The sequence below is a fragment of the Colletotrichum aenigma genome, assembly GCF_013390185.1.
Source record: "Colletotrichum aenigma strain Cg56 chromosome Unknown KSG_Cg56_contig08, whole genome shotgun sequence".
Lineage (NCBI taxonomy): Eukaryota > Fungi > Ascomycota > Sordariomycetes > Glomerellales > Glomerellaceae > Colletotrichum > Colletotrichum aenigma.
This window is the reverse complement of record NW_023500914.1, coordinates 3,046,182-3,064,667: the sequence shown is the minus strand read 5'-3', so window position 1 is coordinate 3,064,667 and position 18,486 is coordinate 3,046,182. Positions and strand designations below refer to the sequence as shown.

Here is an 18,486-nt window from a genome sequence, read left to right as displayed (position 1 = left end):
TTGGGATCGTTGCGGGATGTGTCAATGTGTCAAATGAGGGACCACACACACCCAACCTCGGCATGGAAAGTCGAGAGACGAGGGAATTTCCCCTTGCACCCGGCGATCTCTCATAAACGCGAATGCAAGATCCATGCAGGTTCAAGTTCAACCCCACCAGGCACACCTACCGGGCAGCACCGTTGGGAAACTCGTTGGTGACTCGTGAGTAAGTGACACATAAGTCACTAAACTCAACAAGTTTTCCTTTTTCCCTATGATAGCCGCTGCGTTGCCCCAGTTCTCGGCGCAACAAATGCCGCAGCCTACGGTCTGTACCCCGCCCCGTCTCCTCCTTTTCCCCAGGCCTCGGAGCTTCCGGTTGGAGACAACTCTTTTTCATTTCAGGCGCCTTGCTTGCTGCGCTGACAGCAAACGGAATTCGGACATCTTTCATTGGCTTCATCGCTTGTATCTGATTTCAATTGCAATCCTGTTGTCTTTGATGGGCGTTTGATACTGGTTCAAGCCCTCAATGGCACCTGTCGGCGCCCTACTCTGGCGCTCCTTGAGAGCATACCAGATTTACGGCGCCAATACCGATGTCGGAAAGACTGTCTTCTCCTCGGTTCTGTGCAATGCAGCTCGCAAGCACTGGCCACATGAGCAGACGGCGTTTCTCAAACCCGTCTCTACGGGCCCGGCTTCTGAAGCCGACGATGGGTGTATGTCCGGACCCTCATTTCCTCAACGAACGAACTCCATTTTTATCGCGGCTTCTCACCATTTACACACTGACCATCTCTCAACTAACCTCGGAAATAGAAGGGCAATATCCTCGGTTCTCAATCGGTATTCGTGATTCATTGATTAACATGCTCTTAGTCACATCGACAAGTTCGCCCCCGGAGTCGCGAACAAGACGCTGTTTCAGTTTGAGATTCCAGCAAGCCCGCATCTGGCCGCCGAGGTTTCGGAACAGGTGAGTTTGCTGCTACTTTTAGAAAATGCAACGTCCGGTTTTGGAGCTGCCACTGAAACATTCACCTTAGCCCACCCCGACCGATAATGAAGTCCTGAAAGGTATTTACAGCTACGCATCGCGCCGAGCGGCCGGTGGCCTCGGCTGGCTTTTCGTTGAGACGGCCGGCGGCGTACACTCGCCGGGCCCGTCCGGAACCCCGCAAGCCGACCTGTACGCCCCGCTCCGGGTCCCGGTCATTTTCATCGGCGACTCCAAGCTCGGCGGTATCTCCCAGACCATCTCCGCCTTCGAGTCCCTCAAGCTTCGTGGCTACGATGTCGAATCCATCTTACTCTTCCGCGATGAGCAGTACCAGAACTATTCCTACCTGAACGACTACTTCGCCAAGGGACATGGCATTCCCGTCAACTCTCTCGAGCAGCCACCTGCTCGCGTTGAGGATGTGCGAGCTGATGCCAAAGCGTTGTCTCAATACTACGATGAGATGAGTTCCTCTAAAGTCATCAAGCACACCTTGGACCACCTACACGACCGCCATCTCGCTCGAATTTCTCGCCTCCAGACCATGTCTCGCGACGCACACAACATCATCTGGTACCCCTTCACACAGCACAAGACCCTTACGCCTGAAAAGATCACTGCTATTGACTCTGCCCATGGCGATTGCTTCCAAACTCTGGTTCCCGAGAGCAAGGGCTCATCGACAGACAAGGCCCTCTTGCAGCCCTCGTTCGACGGATCTTCATCATGGTGGACACAAGGTCTTGGTCACGCGAACCCCAAGTTGACTCTCGCCGCATCCTACGCCGCTGGTCGCTATGGACACGTCATGTTTGCCTCCGCAGTTCACGAACCTGCCTTGGCTCTTGCGGAGACTCTCCTCAAGGGCTTGGAGAACCCACGCCTCTCTCGCGTCTTCTATTCTGACAATGGCAGCACTGGTATGGAAGTCGCCGTCAAGATGGGCCTGCGTGCAGCTAGGGTCCGATATGGCTGGGGAGCAAACGACAAGCTTGAGATTCTCGGCTTGAAGGGCAGCTACCACGGCGATACCATGGGCGCGATGGACTCTACAGAACCCTCTGTCTTCAATGAGAAGGTCGAATGGTATGAGGGCAAGGGCTTTTGGTTTGACTACCCCTACGTCTTGTGCAAGGATGGCGAGTGGCAGGTCCAACTACCCGAAGCCTTGCAAGCCGATTTGGGCACCGGGCAGACGTTCAGCACTTTGTCCGAGGTCTTCAACGTGACTGGCAGGGAGCAGGCTCAGCAGCAGAAGGCTTACGAGAAGTACATCGTCAAGGTTCTCACCCGTCTTCGTGATCAGGGACGTAAGTTTGGCGCTCTTGTTATGGAACCAGTCATTCTTGGAGCCGGAGGCATGATCATGGCGTAAGTATCCCCACACATCCGTGTCGAACCTCTTGCTAACCCGTCATCTTCTCAAGTGATCCTCTCTTCCAGCGCACCCTAGTCAAGGTTACCCGACAACATCCTGAGCTCTTTGGCACATCAACCGCTGCCACCAACGAAGATGGAATCTCCTGGACTGGCCTTCCGGTAGTCTTTGATGAAGTCTTCACTGGTCTCACCCGTCTCGGTCGCTTCTCCGCTGCATCTTTCCTCGGCGTTGACCCGGATGTCATCTGCAACGCGAAGCTGCTCACCGGCGGCTTGGTGCCGCTGTGCACTACCTCGGCATCTGACAGCATCTTCCGGGCCTTCGAGAGCGATGAGAAGAGTGACGCTCTCTTGCATGGCCACAGCTACACTGCTCATGCAGTTGGATGCCAGGTCGCTATTGAGTCTCTCCATGAGTTGCAAAGGATGAACAAGCAGGGAGAGTGGGACTGGGCAAAGAAGAGCGAATGGGCGTCCGAGTCGACTGCCGTAACCAGCTCCAAGGATGAAGCAACAGCTGCTGTTTGGTCTGTATGGTCTCAGCCGTTTGTTGACTGGGTCTCCAAGCAGACTGGTCGTGTTGCGGGTGTGTGGGCTTTGGGATCTGTTCTTGCTATTCATCTGGAAGACAGCGAGGGAGCTGGTTACTCCAGCAATGTAGCCGTGGACCTTCAAGGCGCCCTTCTGAAGGGCGCCATCAGCTCTGAGGGTGAGCGATGGAACGTTCACAGCCGAGTGCTGGGTAATGTTCTCTACGTCATGGCCAGTCAAACGACAAAAGAGGAAGATGTAGAAAGGCTCCAAAAGCTTTTGAGGCAGGCTCTAATGTAGTTGAAGTGAGACCGCGGTGTCTTAGTGAAACCAGTTTCAGAGACATTAATACAATGTGAATAACAATGATCATCCCATCCCAGATTCGATTGTGATGTGGCCTCGTGTGATGTCAGTGGTTCTCTGGCAGGCGATTGTCAGGTGGCGTGAAGTCGGCATTCTTTTCAGTACCTGACACAGCAGTATTCGTTGATATATGTGAATTCTTTCCGCTTCGTCTTTTACAGTTTGGGCCGCGAGCGCAGTATCTGGTTGTGGGGCGTTCAATACTCGTGCTCTCTTCAGACAATTCGAATGTGATGAGTGTGTCAACTTACATGATGACAGCGACTATAATCAATACTGCACTGCCACAGCCTACCCCAACTCCAACTCTCTGTTCTTTACTCAAATCTGATCTCAAGTGTCAGCAGATATCTCAGAGTCGGTGTTTGGAGTCGGTGTTTGGATGAGCCACCTACCTTGTGCTGCAGGGCTATCGCCACTTCCAGTTGGGCTACTGGGCTGGGCTGGTGGTCTCGTTGTAGATGAGGCCGTATGTGTGGGGGATCTGGTAGAGAAAGATCTTGTACTGCTGGAAGTTATGTCTATAACGATGGTCGTAGGCGCTGTACCACAAGAGAACGATGTTGCGGCTCCAGAGCCCCATACATAATCAACACAAAACGATCCATCGTCGGAACTAAAAGAATTGGGCGTCAAAATACAAACGGCTCTCTGATTGGATAGTGTCTCTCACCAAGTCATTACGAGAGAATTTGGTGTGGAAGTCTGCTGTGGAAGACTTGGGTCGACACAAGTTGTGTAGGGAACACAGTCGCTCCCACTCGGGCAGCAACGAAGATAAAAGTCACTGTCCGAAGTTGTACTGACACAAACATCATCGCCGGGGCACTCCAGGGAAATGTCTGCGGGGGCACACTCAGCAAATCGAACCGACTAGCCAGAAATAGCTCTGACTCACTATTAACCTTGGGGCAAATGTCTTGAAATGCGTTCTGTCTTTTAGGAAACCTCATTCTTGCCTTTGGAGGGCGTGTTGTTCCCGAGATTTGAGGCGTAGCCTGGTCATGTGCAATTCGAGATACTTGCGCCAAACATCTCGCAATATTTATGAGAAAAAAGCCTGAGTAGGTGGCCTGAATCAAAGATAGCATTGTATTGGGTTTTGATAAGACTAGATACCAAGTCTGTCAGACTCAAGAGCAAGATAGTTACGGGGGTGACTCGGAGATATGAACAAAATTCGTAGGCCCATTCACACTTATTTGACCACAGCCTTGTCTTAAAATAGCTTGAGTCGCACAAAGTTCCAGCTGGCTTGTCGGATGGAAATGGACAAATAGGTCTTTGGAGAAAGAATCGCCGCCACATCCGCTCTGCTTACGGTGAGGTTCTAGGGTCTTGATTGGCTTGATCGTCTACTATCACACTTTTCATCTGCCGTCAGCTCCAAGGCTCAGAACCCCTGCTATCATGGTCGCACCCTCATGTTCGCTAGCTTACTGCATGGCGCCCGATAACACGCCCAGCTGGCAGATCTCGGCCATCTAGGTCACGACTGGCTGCTTGGATCCCTCCATTGGTTGGGGCACCAATTATAACAGTTCGACAATCCCCTTTCCAGCGTTTTCTGTCGAAGTCAATGATCATCCTTTGGTCGTGCTTATTTCTATTCCCTCCAAAGAGCGAGCAACTATGACTACTTGTTCTCAACCAAATTGCAAAAGCTTAGAATCCCTGAAAGGATTTGATGATTATCTCCGCCAAGTTCGCAATGTAACGCAATTCAAACAAGACCTCCTTGCAAACTGCAGCACAGAAATATGTGGTGCAATCTGGGGAGAAAGTAATCCAGATATATCTGGTATTGGAGTATGACTCTTTTCGTTCCCAATTGCTCGGAAGTGGCTTATGGATGAAGGTGTCTATCGGATATACGGTGGAGGCTGCTCTCGGCCTGTTCTTTGCTGCAGCGGTTTTGAGCATTCGGCAGAGACAAGGCCCACATTGGGAGTTCGCTCAGTTGGCATGCGCTGCTGGCTTCGAGGCATTCTTCGGATCCGCCATCTATTTTGCGATTTCACTTGAAGTTGCCGCGATCTATATGCTTGTAAACAAAGACTTTGTGATCTCAACTGCAGGCTTGGGAGCTACTGAGGCGCAGATAATCTGGGCGGTCTCCGTCGTCTGTATTTTACCTTTGTTGTATCCGATGGCTCTGTTATCAACACGTCTATACCACCCTGAGTCTGAGAGACAAAAGTTGCCAGAGCCATCGGAGAGTATCTCGGTCACATCAGCAGACGTTCGTCTCACCCTATTTTCTCTGCTCACTGTTCTATTCTTCTATCCTTTCCTGTCTCAATGCATTCACAACTGGGGCCCGTCTCGGGTCGGTGAAGGCAAGGGCGCCGACGGTGAAACGCTGGCGACTGACGAAGAATGGAATCAACTTGAAATTCTGTGCCTCGACTATGGCAAAAGGCTCTCCGATACAGAAAGAAAGTTCTTGGCTGTTTTCGAGCTTGTTTCTTCAGTTTTTATAATTCTCTTTGCACTTTGGTTGGCAGTTGAAGTCGGCGCTCGTAGAATGGCGGCTCAAGACCGAGCTTTCGGCGAGGAACGATGTTTGACCAGGCTGCTCCTCAAGTTGCGAAGGCTGGTCAGTCAATCATGGAAGAGCCACGGTGTTATTCGAGCAGTTTTGCTCTTAACCCCGAGTGTCTTGGTCCTGCCTTTGCTGTGGGGTATTTTCCGGTTGAGAGAGATACAATCCGCTTCGCTTGAGAGAGCGGGCCGTACATACACCGGCAACGAATGGGGATTTGGTCAGGTTGTCGGTATCATCATCTTTGCGCCGGTTGTTACAGAAATGGCTTTCGCGGCATGGGCAGCGAGATCATTGCTCACGATTTAATTGTGCTCACTCGTCTGAACGTCACGAATACGTTGACTTGGGATATGCAGGCAAACCGATCAGGAGTTGGAAAACTACAGTGTATTCTCACGGGAGCCATTGACCAAGTGGAATCCTAGTTTGCGATAATTCCTTTGAAAATAAATACAGATAAACTACAAACATGACAAGTGAAGCGTATTAGTTGCCTCGTAGCATCCCAAGAGTCCCTAGCAGGTAGTACAGGTTTGATCACGAGATCAATAGCGAGTTCGGGAGGAATATGATACCACGAACTAAACCGTACCTACACGGGCCGCTGCCACGTGCTGCGAACTCTGCAGCGAATTAGTCTCTTGAAGAGAGGGACCCATCAGCGGACTCTCTCCCGGCGGGGTCAACCCTCTAATCTCTGAGACTTGCGGTGGCCTGAACCCCTCGTACGGTTTCGGCGCCTGAGGGCCTACGACAAGATTTGTAGTAGACGGACCTGTTCTTTTTCTCCTAAGGGGCCAGCAAGCACAGTATCTGGCTTTGAATCAGCGAAAATCCTGGAAATTGTGCCATTGCACCTTTGGGACATCGGCGGTCAGATACAAGCTTGGGGAATGCAACTTACGCAATGCTTGAGAGAAACATAAGAGCAACACTTGCACAACCAGTACTGACTCCAATATGCTGATCTCTTGTGAGATCTTTCTCCATCAGCTTGCATGCTCAACACAGTGGAACTGAGCCGATGATGATTCACCTTGCATCACGCCGCTTCCCGGTGGCGGTCTCGTGGGTCATGGTTTAGAAGTTGTGGATGTCACGGTAGAAGTTTCCGTCGCCGAAATCACTGACGATTCATCGGTGATTGTTGGGCCGGGGGGCCCTACGGTCAGCGTGAGTGTGGGAGCGTCTGATGGCAAAGAAGTACCCGGTGCTCCAGGATGTCCAGATGCAGATCCCGTACCCGGTCCTCCAGGGTTTACAGATGCAGATCTGCTGCCAGTTGGACTGAAATGTGTAATTTCAAAGGTCGTGCTTGGTTGTAGCGTTGTTTTTGTTGGTGAAGCAGTTGGAGGTGGTAGCCTTTCGGAACATGAAAATGCCGTGAGAGAATTCCATACCATCGTCACACACCAAGGTGCGGCTCTCGTGCTGTCAAGTACCATTAGCACGGATTCATTTGATTCTTTTGTCCATTGAATAGCCTTACCATGACAAAACTGAGGTGGGGATGGCTGACAGAGCCCATCCCGCTGTTCGTGTTGTTCCATCATAGGCTGCTATGTAACCCCTCCTACATTCTGTATAAATGGAGCAACCACCCCTCGACCCGCAACACCCAACGTGGTTCTGAGCTGTCGTACACGTGCTAGTACCGGGACAAACCAGTCTGTTTCCACACGTCTTCTGGCCCGGTGCTTGCCTTTCAAGAAGCGCAATTGGATGAACTGGAGGCAAGGTTACCTCGGATTCCGAGGTACCCCGGCTTTCTGTAGGTGTTAAGGTTACGAGAACCGCGCACTCAACAACACAAAGGATGACATGGCAGCAAATGATGAAGTTGAACAGCCTGCGCAGCTTAGTCATGGCGGTGAGTGTACAGATCGCAGTCAAAAAGTGAAGAAGTGAGAAGGAAAATGAAGTTGAGAAACGCAGCACACCTGTGAAATGCCAGGCACCTGACATGGCTGTTGAGCTTGATATCATAATATGATATTGTTCTCCGATGGCAGGGAGCCAAACTTGACAAATTTCGATCGCAAAGAGTGAAGAAATAAGCGCTTTCAGGATGGATTCTTCACTTAAGTCAACGTGACTTCCTTTTCCCTTATTTGGCGGCCTTGCGAGCTCCGAAACGTTCTTAGGAACGGTGGCTTTTTGTTTCACACGGTTAATATGCCTGACCCTCACACTTTCGTCAGTTTCTGGGAGCCTCTCTTATCCCTTCGACCTGCTAGTCTCAGATGCCTTACAGCGGACATTTTGCCTACACGATCCTCAGACAAGAACATGCGCTCTACAGCTGAGGTTTAAGACCAAGGAAATTGGACAATCCGTCTAAGAAGCCAGACTCTCTCCCTTGAGGCTCTGCGGTCTCGAGATCTTTTATAAATCTTGGGCAAAGTCCTTTCTCACTGCTTTCTTGCGCGTTTTCACTCGCTAATCATCTCTCGCGAACAGTCAAGCGCGATGGCCGCAGCAGTTCCATGCAAAGAACTCCAAGTTCTCAACGGTTTTAACAATTACATTGGGGTTGTGAGAGCACACACCAATTTCAGTATTGAACTTCTGGATCAATGCAAGGAAGAGATCTGCCATGCCATCTGGGGAGAGACTAATCCTGATATCTCTGGTATAGGAGTGAGTGCAAAACAACGTGTCCGATGAAGTGATTGATTCTGACTCTAATAATTTAATAGGTCTGCATCGGTTATGCAATCGAACTGGCCGTTGGCTTTCTCTTGGCAGCTTTCATGATGTTTATTCGACAAAGACAGGTTCGAAGATGGGAGTTCTTTCAAATCGTCACCAAGAAGGGTCTCGAGGCCTTCTTCGAATTCGCAATCTATTTCGCTGTTGCCATAGAGCTAGCAACGATTATCATGCTCGTCAACAAGGATTTTGGTATATCTACTGCCGATTTCGGGGCTAACGAAGCTCAGAACACATTAGCTATTGCCGTTATGTGCATTATATCACTCGTGTATCCGATTGCCCCTTTGCCTGCTTGAATATTCCATCCCGAAAGCACTAGGCAGCATTTAGCGGACAGAAAGGCAGAAGATAACGGGAGACGTCATAAGTTCAGACTGATTATGTTCTCTCTCGTTATCGTTCTGTTCTTCTATCCGTTTTTATCTCAGTGCATCCACAACTGGGCGGAACTCCGGGTTGGCCAGGCAGCTGGTGGAGGCACTGAAGAAGTGGTACTCATCACTGGAGAGGAGTATGAACGTGTAAAGAACATGTGTTTCGGGGATATTGATAGATTCACCGATGCGGAACATTGGTTGCTCGCCATCTGCGAGATCATAGCCTCCCTGCTATTGTTCCTCTTCACTTTATGGTATGCCATGGGAGCTGGCTTGCAGCGGTGGAAGGAAGGCGAAAACTCTCTGGAAAAGAGCACCAGGCGACCAAAGTCTTGTCAAGAACTCATGAAAAGCTTCAGAGAGGATGGCACGGTCACCGCGGTATGCTCTTGTTCTTGCCTACATGTATTATATTTGGGAGCTGCCTATTGTGGTGCATATTTCGCTTACGAAGGATGCAAGCTGCTGGAGCGGAACATATGGGAAATGGTTATGGGGGAAACAATTGGGGCTTTGGCCAGATTGTCGGTATCATCATCTTCGCTCCTGTTGTTGTGGATATGGGATTTGCTGCTTGGAGTGCCCGATCTTTGCTGGGTTGGGGTGATTATGATGCTCTGAGTAGCCGGGAAAGCTTCTAAGCTTGGAGGGAGATAGTTGTTGATGGGAAACATTATTTTGTGAAGATGCTTTTATCGCAATTGGGCCATTTGTTCATTGCCACTCTAAGTTTCTCATTGTGATTGTTCGCCCTCCCTGTTCCCTCTAAGTTGGCCAAGGGTCTTTCTACGGATACCGATAAGGTCCTGTGCAGCTGCAAATCTTCATCGACAAGATACGGTCCTTGCTAATGCAATGCATTCCGAATTCTCGCTATTTGAGAGTTCCCCATACTAGCTGCGCTGGTGTTTGGGACATCGTGATGCCCTCCAATTATGTATGCATGGCGGATTCTCACCGCTCCTAGAGAGGTACTAACTGATCAAATCATCGCATGGGACTGGATTCATCTGCCGTGCTTGATGCCCGTGGCTGGTGAGACTATTCCACGCTTCTACGTGTGACTTACACAGCAGCCGTCGGTCAGCGATGCAGTAGTCTGTCATCACTAAGACGCCGGACAAGATTTGCAAAGGATTTGAAAGGTTCTCCGGGTCTTGCAGATCTGATGCGCGACATGAAGCAATCGACGCAGCGGCATAAATCCGCGACATGTGTCTGTCGCTTCGGAATCTCAGCGCACTGAGGCCCAAGCTGTAACCCGGAGCGTCTGGTTGAAGTTGACGTGTCGTGCGGATTTAGTGCTGACCTTGCGTGCAATTCCCGGCGGCCTTGCGGGATGGAAGCGAGAGCGGGAAGTGTGGTGCTTGCATAAGTAGATCACGTATAGGTCCTGAGTGATCCTTAAGGATTAAACAATGACTGAAACTCTCTATTCATCTCAACTTACCGAGGTGAAAATAACTTGGATGTGTGATTATCTATCCTCGAGAACTATACCGAGCTTCAATTTCCAGATGGATGCAGGCTGTCATGAACGGACGGAGTTAACGATGGTTTGCAGATGAGAACAGGGTTCCGACCGAAGGTTACCGACCATGCAGTGACTGAATCATCCCAGCGACGGATCATCTTCCAGGCTGTGGAACAGGGATCATCAGCGCTACAGACGGCCCTAAGCAACAAGTCCAAAGTCCGTGGCCGTGGGCAGCAGACTCTTCTTCAAGTTCACAAAAGATGAGATCTAAAGACGAATTGGAAGTAAATCAAAAAAGAGCCGGTGGTCGGAAGAAAAGCTTTGATCAAGTCTTCAAATGAAGCAAAAGATGTGGCGGATGAGGTCATGTTCGCTGACGTATGCAGCCCCAGCTCGGCCAACTCTGATGATCCTCCACAGCGACGAGAAAAGCGCGAAGCTCCGTGATGAGTGGCTAAGGCACCGTCGGCCGCTGTAACCCCAGGCTTGGCCAGGTACAGGGAGATCTGCAATCTAATCTGTTCCCGTGCGCGCCGCAAAAATGCCGGCCGCCTCCCGCTTACCGCCCTATCTTGATGCTTAGCTTTGCTTGGCTATGTGGCTGTCTGCACACTGCTGCAGTGGGATGGATGCCACCCAGAACTTACGGCGTACTGTTTCCTTGTCTGTCGTATCTGTCTTTCTGTCACTTTGTCACTTTGTCACTCAATCTTCGTTGCCGTCCAGCCGTATCTCTTTCCGCTCCCCCCTGGCCATCTCGTCTTCAAATGCTTCTATTCTCCAGTCTGCTGCAGTCCCCCTTGCCACTCAATCAGAGACCGTCACTCGGGAAACAGTGGAGATGCCTAGGCAAAAAGCCGTTCAGCTGTTCCCACATTTTGGCCCTGTTTCTCTCCGAGGCGTCCGAGAGAAGAGCGGATATCACGGCCCGTCCTAGCATCAAAGCTTGACCTCTCGATCGACCCCACACAGCGTTCACGCCTGCAGCGCCGCCCACGTCTGTGTGAGCACGCACATCTCGTCGCACGGAGAGTCCGTCTTGCCAGGGGTTTCCCTCGTGTCCAAGCTGTCTCTCTGTTCTCTGGCGTTCCTCGTTCCCCCCCACAGAAGTCGAGCTCCATCTGTGAGGAGCCGTAGTCGAGTACCGAAAGTGGCCCTCTTGCGGTTTCGCAATCGCACTTGTTCATAGAACAAATGGAGCCCGGGCAGGCCCTGTTTTGACGGCCGAATTCCGTCCTACCTCCATATTTCGCCTCCACTCTGTCCGTCAGAGACCGCCCGCCCTCCCTTCAGATATCCCCCTTGGTGGATAAGCACTTCGCGGCTCGCCCCTACGCCACGACCGATCCTTCTTTCTTCTAGACTGAAGACCGGTCGGTAGGCTTCACTGACAATGAACTCCAAACAAGCCTCCCTCCTTCGCTCGCTACCCACATCGGCCCCGGCGCACCGTTCAGCGCCGACCGGCCGATAGCGGTCCGGGAGGGGCATTCGATGTTTTGTCGTTGCAGGGCGGTGGGAACTGCTAGCCATGTGGGCATGACGTCGTCGTCTCATGTCTTCGCCGATTTACTTCCTAATGGGCGGACTTGTAGGCCAAGGAAAAATGCCGCTGTGGTTCTGGACCTCACGGCCATGGCGACTCGTAGTCGTGAGGAGAGAGTTTTCTCTGAATGTATAAAGCCTCTTGCTCGGCCGCTTCTGTCATCAATATCAGAAACAGCTCGTCTTACTCACGCACAGTTTTCATCATTGAGTTATCATCAAGTTTACACATATACCCCTATTTGAACTACTAGTATCATTGATTTCATCACAACATCAACAACCCAATACCAATATACCAACAACAGCATGGCCACGACTCAGTACGGAAAGCGCTTGATCCCTCAGGTGCTCGACGAGATCGCCAAGTCAGACCCTCACGCCGAAGTCCTCTCAGTTCCCCGCTCATCCAACCCCAAAGATGGATGGAGGAAGATCACCTATAAGCAGCTCGCCAACGCGGTGAACCGCATAGCTCACAGAATTATCGACAAGAGGGGCAAGCCTGAACCCGAAAGCTTCCCTACTCTCACCTACATCGGCCCCAGCGATGCCCGCTACATGATTGTCATGATCGCCTGTATCAAGGCTGGATACAAGGCACTCTTGATCTCCCCCAGGAATTCGCATGAAGGCCAGATGAACCTTTTCGAGAAGACGGACTGCAACATCATCTGCTTCGACTCATCATTCAAGGATGTCATCCAGCCCCTTTTGGAAGAACGCCAGATGGACGCCATCATGGTGAGCTCTGCCGACGCCTGGCTCGACGAGACGGAAGTCCCTCACTTCCCTTACGATAAGACCTTCGAGGAGGCCAAGATGGACCCTGTCGTCGTTCTGCACACGAGTGGTAGCACCGGTCTCCCGAAGCCCATTGTCGCCCGCGTGGGCATGTGTGCTGTCGCCGATGCATTCCACGACCTCCCGGATTTCATGGGTTCCGAGAACTGCATTAAGTCTATTATGCTCGGCGAACGCATCTTCCTGCCGATGCCCCTATTCCACGCCGCTGGATGCTACATGTCCACCTTTGCCGCCATCTACTGGAAGCACCCTGTCGCATTGGGCTTCATTGACCGCCCTCTCACCCCTCAGACCGTCTTGGACGCTGTCGAATACGCCAAGATCGACAACATCATCCTACCTCCTGCCATTCTTGAGGAGATGGCTCACATGCCTGAGGGTATCGAGGCTCTCAAGAAGCTCAAGCGTGTGAACTTTGGCGGTGGTAACCTCGCACGCGAGGCCGGCAACATTCTCACCAAGGCCGGCGTCAAAGTCTGCAGTGTCATCGCCTTCACTGAGGCCGCTCCCCTTCCATACTATTTCCAGAAGAACTTGGAACTTTGGCAATGGTTCATCGTCGACTCTGAGCGTCTGGGCGTGGAATGGCGCCAGGCCAGCGGTGAGGATGAGGACATTTACGAGCAGGTTATTGTGCGTAAGGAGAAGGAGGATCCTCTCCAGGGTATTTTCTACACCTTCCCTGACGCCAAGGAGTACTCCACCAAGGATCTCTATCGCAAGCACCCTACCCTTCCCAACCACTGGATGTACTACGGCCGTGCCGACAACATTATCGTCTTCTCCAACGGTGAGAAGCTGAACCCGGTCACCATTGAGGAGATCGTTACCGGTCACCCGAGAGTCAAGGGTGCCGTTGTTGCCGGAGCTATGCGCTTCCAGCCGCTGCTCATTATCGAGCCCATGGAGGACCTCAAGACGGAGGAGGAGAAGGAGAAGTTCATCGACGATGTCTGGCCCCTGGTTGTCAAGGCGAATAAGGAAACTGTTGCACATGGCCAGATTGGTCGCCAGTTCATCGCTGTCACCACTCCCGATAAGCCATTCCCTCGCGCCGGTAAGGGTACCATCCAACGTCCTATGGCTTTGAAGCTGTACAAGGAGGAGCTCGACGAGTGGTACCAGAAGGCCGAGGACGGATCCGACTCCGTTTCCGTTCACATCGATGTCAGCTCTCAGCAGACCCTCATCGACTCCATCGAGAAGCTCTTCCAGCAGACTCTCGGCAGCAGAGCGCTCTCCGCCGACTCCGATTTCTTCAGTGCCGGTATCGACTCCATGCAGGTCATCAACGCCTCCCGTCTCCTCCGCAAGGGTCTGGAGGCTGCCGGCGCCAACATCACCGCCGACGCCATCGCTACCCGTGTCATTTACGCCCACCCCACACCCAGACAGCTGGCTTCTTACCTCTTGGACCGTGTCCGAAAGAACACTGGGGTCAACGGCGAAGATGACTCTGAAGGCCCCAACCACGACATCGCCGCCATGGAGGCCCAGCTTCAGAAGTACACCCGCGACCTGCCCCAGAAGCAAGGCAACAAGCCCGGCCCCAACGACCAGGGCCAGACCATCCTCATCACCGGTACCACGGGTGCGCTCGGCTCTTACATGCTCGACTTTATGGAGTCCAACCCTGCCGTCAAGAAGGTCGTCTGCCTTAACCGTAGCGAGGACAGCGACAAGCGCCAGGTCAAGATGAGCGCCGAGCGCGGCCTCAAGACCGATTTCAAGAAGGCAGAGTTCCTTTGCGCCGACATGTCCAAGAGCAACCTTGGCCTCGAGCCCGAGGTTTACGACAGACTGCTCAAGGAGGCTGACCGCGTCATCCATAATGCATGGCCCGTCAACTTCAACATCTCCGTCGAGACTTTTGAGCCTCACATCCGCGGTGTCCGCCACTGGGTCGACTTCTCACTCCGCGCTGCGAAGAACGTCCCCATCATCTTCATCAGCAGTATCGGCACTGTCGACTCCTGGCCTGGCCCTGGCCCTGTCCCTGAGAATAGACTCATGGACCTGTCTCTTCCCAGCACCGGCTACGGACGCTCCAAGATGGTCAGCTCCCTCATCCTTGACGAGGCTACTCAACGCTCTGGTGTTCCTACTGCCATCGTCCGTGTCGGCCAGGTCGCTGGTCCTCAGTCCAAGTCTGGTGTCTGGAACCGTCAAGAGTGGCTTCCGACCATCGTCGCCAGCTCCGCCTACCTTGGTCTCCTGCCCAAGGACCTTGGCGCCATGGGTCTGGTGAACTGGACTCCCATCGAGGGCATTGCCAGCCTCATTCTCGAGGTCTCCGGCATCGCTGAGCCTGTTCCCCTGCAGAACATCAGGGGTTACTTCCACGGTGTGAACCCGCGCACCGTCGAGTGGGAGAAGCTTGCCGAGGCGGTCAAGTCTTTCTACGGCGACCGCATCAAGAAGGTCGTTTCCTTCAAGGAGTGGGTCAAGGCTCTGGAGGAGAGTGCCTCTTCCACCGACGACGTTGACAAGAACCCTGGTGTCAAGCTTCTTGATTTCTATCAGGGCCTGGCTTACAGCGGAGGAAAGGGTGTTGACTTCTCCATGGAGCGCACTGTGAAGCACAGCAAGGCGATGAAGGAGATGCAGGCCGTCACGCCTGAGCTGATGCAGAACTGGTGCAGACAGTGGGGTTTCTAAATTTGAAGAAGGGACTGAATCGGAGTTTGGGCATAGACTGTAATGTGTAGTGATTTGAGCGAGCTATGAAAAGTATAACTGAATTGAACTTCAATCATCAAAAAATCTGATCTCGAAAGAGTTGTACAATGTCACGGTGTTCAAGCATGCAGTGTGACGTGATAGGCTGCTTTCCCTCCACTGTACCTACGGTACATAAGCCGTATTGGTCATGTGGCTGTACTACACAGTAAGCAGAGATTCACTCAACAACACCTTTTGGACCACAACAACCTCACTATATTCCCTGGACCCGATTGATCTGTCTTTCTCTTCGGTTTCCCTCCGCGCGTTCACCTCCTACTTCCTCATTGAGGCATGGCGGTCCCGACAGAATACGGCTATCGATATCGAGCACTATCGGCTGCCGACTCAGTCCGCCTGCTCACAATCTCAAGGGCAGATGACCAGCCTCATGGAATGCTCCTCTCGCTGAAGGAGGCACAGCTGGATGACCAACCAGACTTTGTGGCATTGTCTTACACCTGGAAACTTCCTGAATACGGCAATCAGGACGACTTGGAAGACCAAGATTGCGGGGCAATAATCAACGTAATCTGCGACGGGAAGGTCATGGCAATCTCCGAAAACCTATTCAGCTTCCTTTGCGCCGCGCTTCACGCCTCCGAGACGAAAGCTGAAGGGCTTAATCCACCAGATACCAGGACAAATTTGGTGTCCAAGGTGAATGGCATACTGGGGGCTCTACCGTTGTGGATAGACGCCTTCTGCATCAATCAGAGTGACTCCGAGGAGAAGCGGCATCAAGTTCTCCTTATGCACAGGATATACAGCGCGGCAAGGCATGTCATTGTCTGGCTAGGGCCCACACAACCACACCCAGATGTTCTCTGGGTTCACGAAAAGTTCATCCCAGCCATCTCCAAACTCACGAGGAAGAAGCCGGACTTCATGGAAAAGCACTTGAGGAAGGATCCGATGTGCAGCTCGGCAGCTATGGCAGAGGAGTTGGGACATGAGCTATGCTCCCGCTGGCTCTCAGCGTGGCTTCGATTTGCCATCTATATCGACCGCCAATGTTGGTTCGACCGCGGCTGGATCGTGCAGGAAGTCGCCCTTTCAGATCCTTCCAATGTTTACGTATGTTGCGGGAGATCTGTTTTCAGTTGGAAACGACTTGCTGCCTTTGCCCAGTTTCTTCAGGAGACCGGCTGGAGTTCGACTCTCATGGAGCAAATCGAGATAACCGCCGCCGCTGGGAATTTCAAAAGTTTCGAGAACAAGAGAATTGCATACCCCGCTCGAGTCAGCTCGAGAATTCTAAAAATCAGCCAGGCCCGTACGTCGCTTGCTGAGGTTGCCCAACAGACGGGGCTCGTCATGGATGCTGATACTGGTTCTACCTGGGACGGCAAACTGGAACAAAAATGGCTCGAATGCGCCAACGTTTTGATCAATTCACTCCGCTCCTCAAGATTTGGCGACGACCGCGACCACATCTACGGATGCTTAGGGATGCTCTCTATGCTCTTGCCACAGGGCTGCGAAAGTCCCATCATTCCAGACTATCAGAGCACGGTCGAGGATGTCTTCACTTCTACCGCTGGCCTCTTCTTGACGAAGGCTCCGTTGCTAACGGAATTGTCTCGGATTGAGAAAAGCTCTGCTCGACGATACTCTTCGCTGCCATCTTGGGTACCTGACTATTCTGTGGAGAAAGTGCGCAATCCAGTGGCAAACTGGAACTTCCCCATCAACCGGTACTTGAACATGAGCAATACCGAGCTACAGAACATTGAGATCAATCTTTGGGGATGTGACCTGAGGCGTCCAAAGCTGGTAGGATCTGTCATCTATCTCCACGGCTTTCTGTTGGACACTGTGCTAGAGGTAGGCGCCGACAAGCCATTCGAGTGGAAGTCGCCAGGTATACATGCCTTGATTGCGGGCTCTGTCCCAGACAATGGTTCAGCAGTGAAGACACCAGCCAACATCAGCGGTTTCTGGAAGACGCTGGCATACGCCAAGTCCAATGACAATTCTCTCGACGTGCTCAGGGGACTTAATACCAGCAGCTCAAACAGCTTAGCGGGAGCTATGTACCGATATTTGAAGGCATCACCATCTGGATTACTGGCTCCACGGCATACCGAGTCTTCAGACGACCACGTCCGAGCGGAGCTGGTAGACAGATACATTTACTCTACTGAGGGAGATGAACTTGGGCTAGGCCCCATGACAGTGCGAGAGGCCGATGAGGTATGGCTGTTAGAAGGTGCTCGTACTCCGTGCATCTTGCGCAGGATCGATTCCGAATCCGAGAACAAGTCACGGAAAGAAGGCGAACCCGGAACATATGAGTTTATTGGGGAGACTGATCTACGCAGCTTCAACATTGGGTCCACAGATCTCACCTCTGAAGCCAGTAGGGGCTTTTACGAAATGATAAATCTCGTGTGATGGGGTTAACAAAAATGGTGAACTACACTGCTCTCGGGAGTAAGAAAGTTGTTTGAGGCAAAAAGCCATCGATTTAGGTGTAGTGTAGATGCAAAATCATAGTCTCCCGCTGCAAAAAACTGCGCCGAGGGGGAATCGAACCCCCGGCTCCCCGACGCTGCTGGATGGCAACGGAGAATTTTACCACTAAACCATCGGCGCTAACCATGACAATAAACCGAGATCGAGGATTTCTGAAGCCTTCCTTGCCTAGGGCTTTCGGTCTGGACGATCTTCTATGACCACAATGGGCTCATCTTTCCTGAGCAAATGTTCTAGGCCGCGAGAAACCGGATTTGCGGGGTTCTACTTCTGTAGTGTCCTGAACCTCAGCGACGGTTGACCAAAACCAGCGCTGAGAACTGCAAAGCCACTGGGCGACCCAACAGGTTGCCTCCTTTTCCCAGAATCAACAGCTTGGACTCATAGTTACCGGTCCTTTGCGTTGCCTCCTCTTGGACTTTTTGTCCAAAAGCTAGAATGCCTCCGCCAAAGTGTGGTCCCTCCTCCAGACACGATATGAGATTATGATCTTCTCCAGTAAGTTCAAGAGATCGATCAACACTCTCGTAAAACGCAAAGGGAAGTGCAGCGCGAT

The 18,486-nt window shown here is 52.0% G+C and overlaps 4 protein-coding genes across 4 annotated transcripts; all 4 read left to right on the top strand.

Annotated features, from left to right (window-relative positions):
- Positions 1 to 514: 514 nt before the first annotated feature.
- CGCA056_v012309 (Bifunctional dethiobiotin synthetase/7 8-diamino-pelargonic acid aminotransferase) lies at positions 515 to 3,196 on the top strand (the record flags this gene model as incomplete). The annotated part of the gene is made up of 4 exons (XM_037327553.1): positions 515 to 702; positions 865 to 961; positions 1,032 to 2,356; positions 2,413 to 3,196. 4 exons carry the CDS (start codon positions 515 to 517, stop codon positions 3,194 to 3,196), a joined length of 2,394 nt encoding a protein of 797 aa, XP_037174253.1.
- Positions 3,197 to 4,894: 1,698 nt separating this feature from the next.
- On the top strand, positions 4,895 to 6,116 carry CGCA056_v012308 (uncharacterized protein; the record flags this gene model as incomplete). Its single annotated transcript, XM_037327552.1, has 2 exons — positions 4,895 to 5,071; positions 5,121 to 6,116. The coding sequence occupies 2 exons, from the start codon at positions 4,895 to 4,897 to the stop codon at positions 6,114 to 6,116; spliced, it is 1,173 nt and encodes a 390-aa protein (XP_037174254.1).
- A 2,163-nt stretch (positions 6,117 to 8,279) lies between these two features.
- On the top strand, positions 8,280 to 8,821 carry CGCA056_v012307 (uncharacterized protein; the record flags this gene model as incomplete). Its single annotated transcript, XM_037327551.1, has 2 exons — positions 8,280 to 8,450; positions 8,510 to 8,821. 2 exons carry the CDS (start codon positions 8,280 to 8,282, stop codon positions 8,819 to 8,821), a joined length of 483 nt encoding a protein of 160 aa, XP_037174249.1.
- Positions 8,822 to 12,233: 3,412 nt separating this feature from the next.
- Positions 12,234 to 15,389, top strand: FUB8-1 (Non-canonical non-ribosomal peptide synthetase FUB8; the record flags this gene model as incomplete). Its single annotated transcript, XM_037327550.1, has 1 exon — positions 12,234 to 15,389. The coding sequence occupies one exon, from the start codon at positions 12,234 to 12,236 to the stop codon at positions 15,387 to 15,389; it is 3,156 nt and encodes a 1,051-aa protein (XP_037174250.1).
- Positions 15,390 to 18,486: the final 3,097 nt, after the last annotated feature.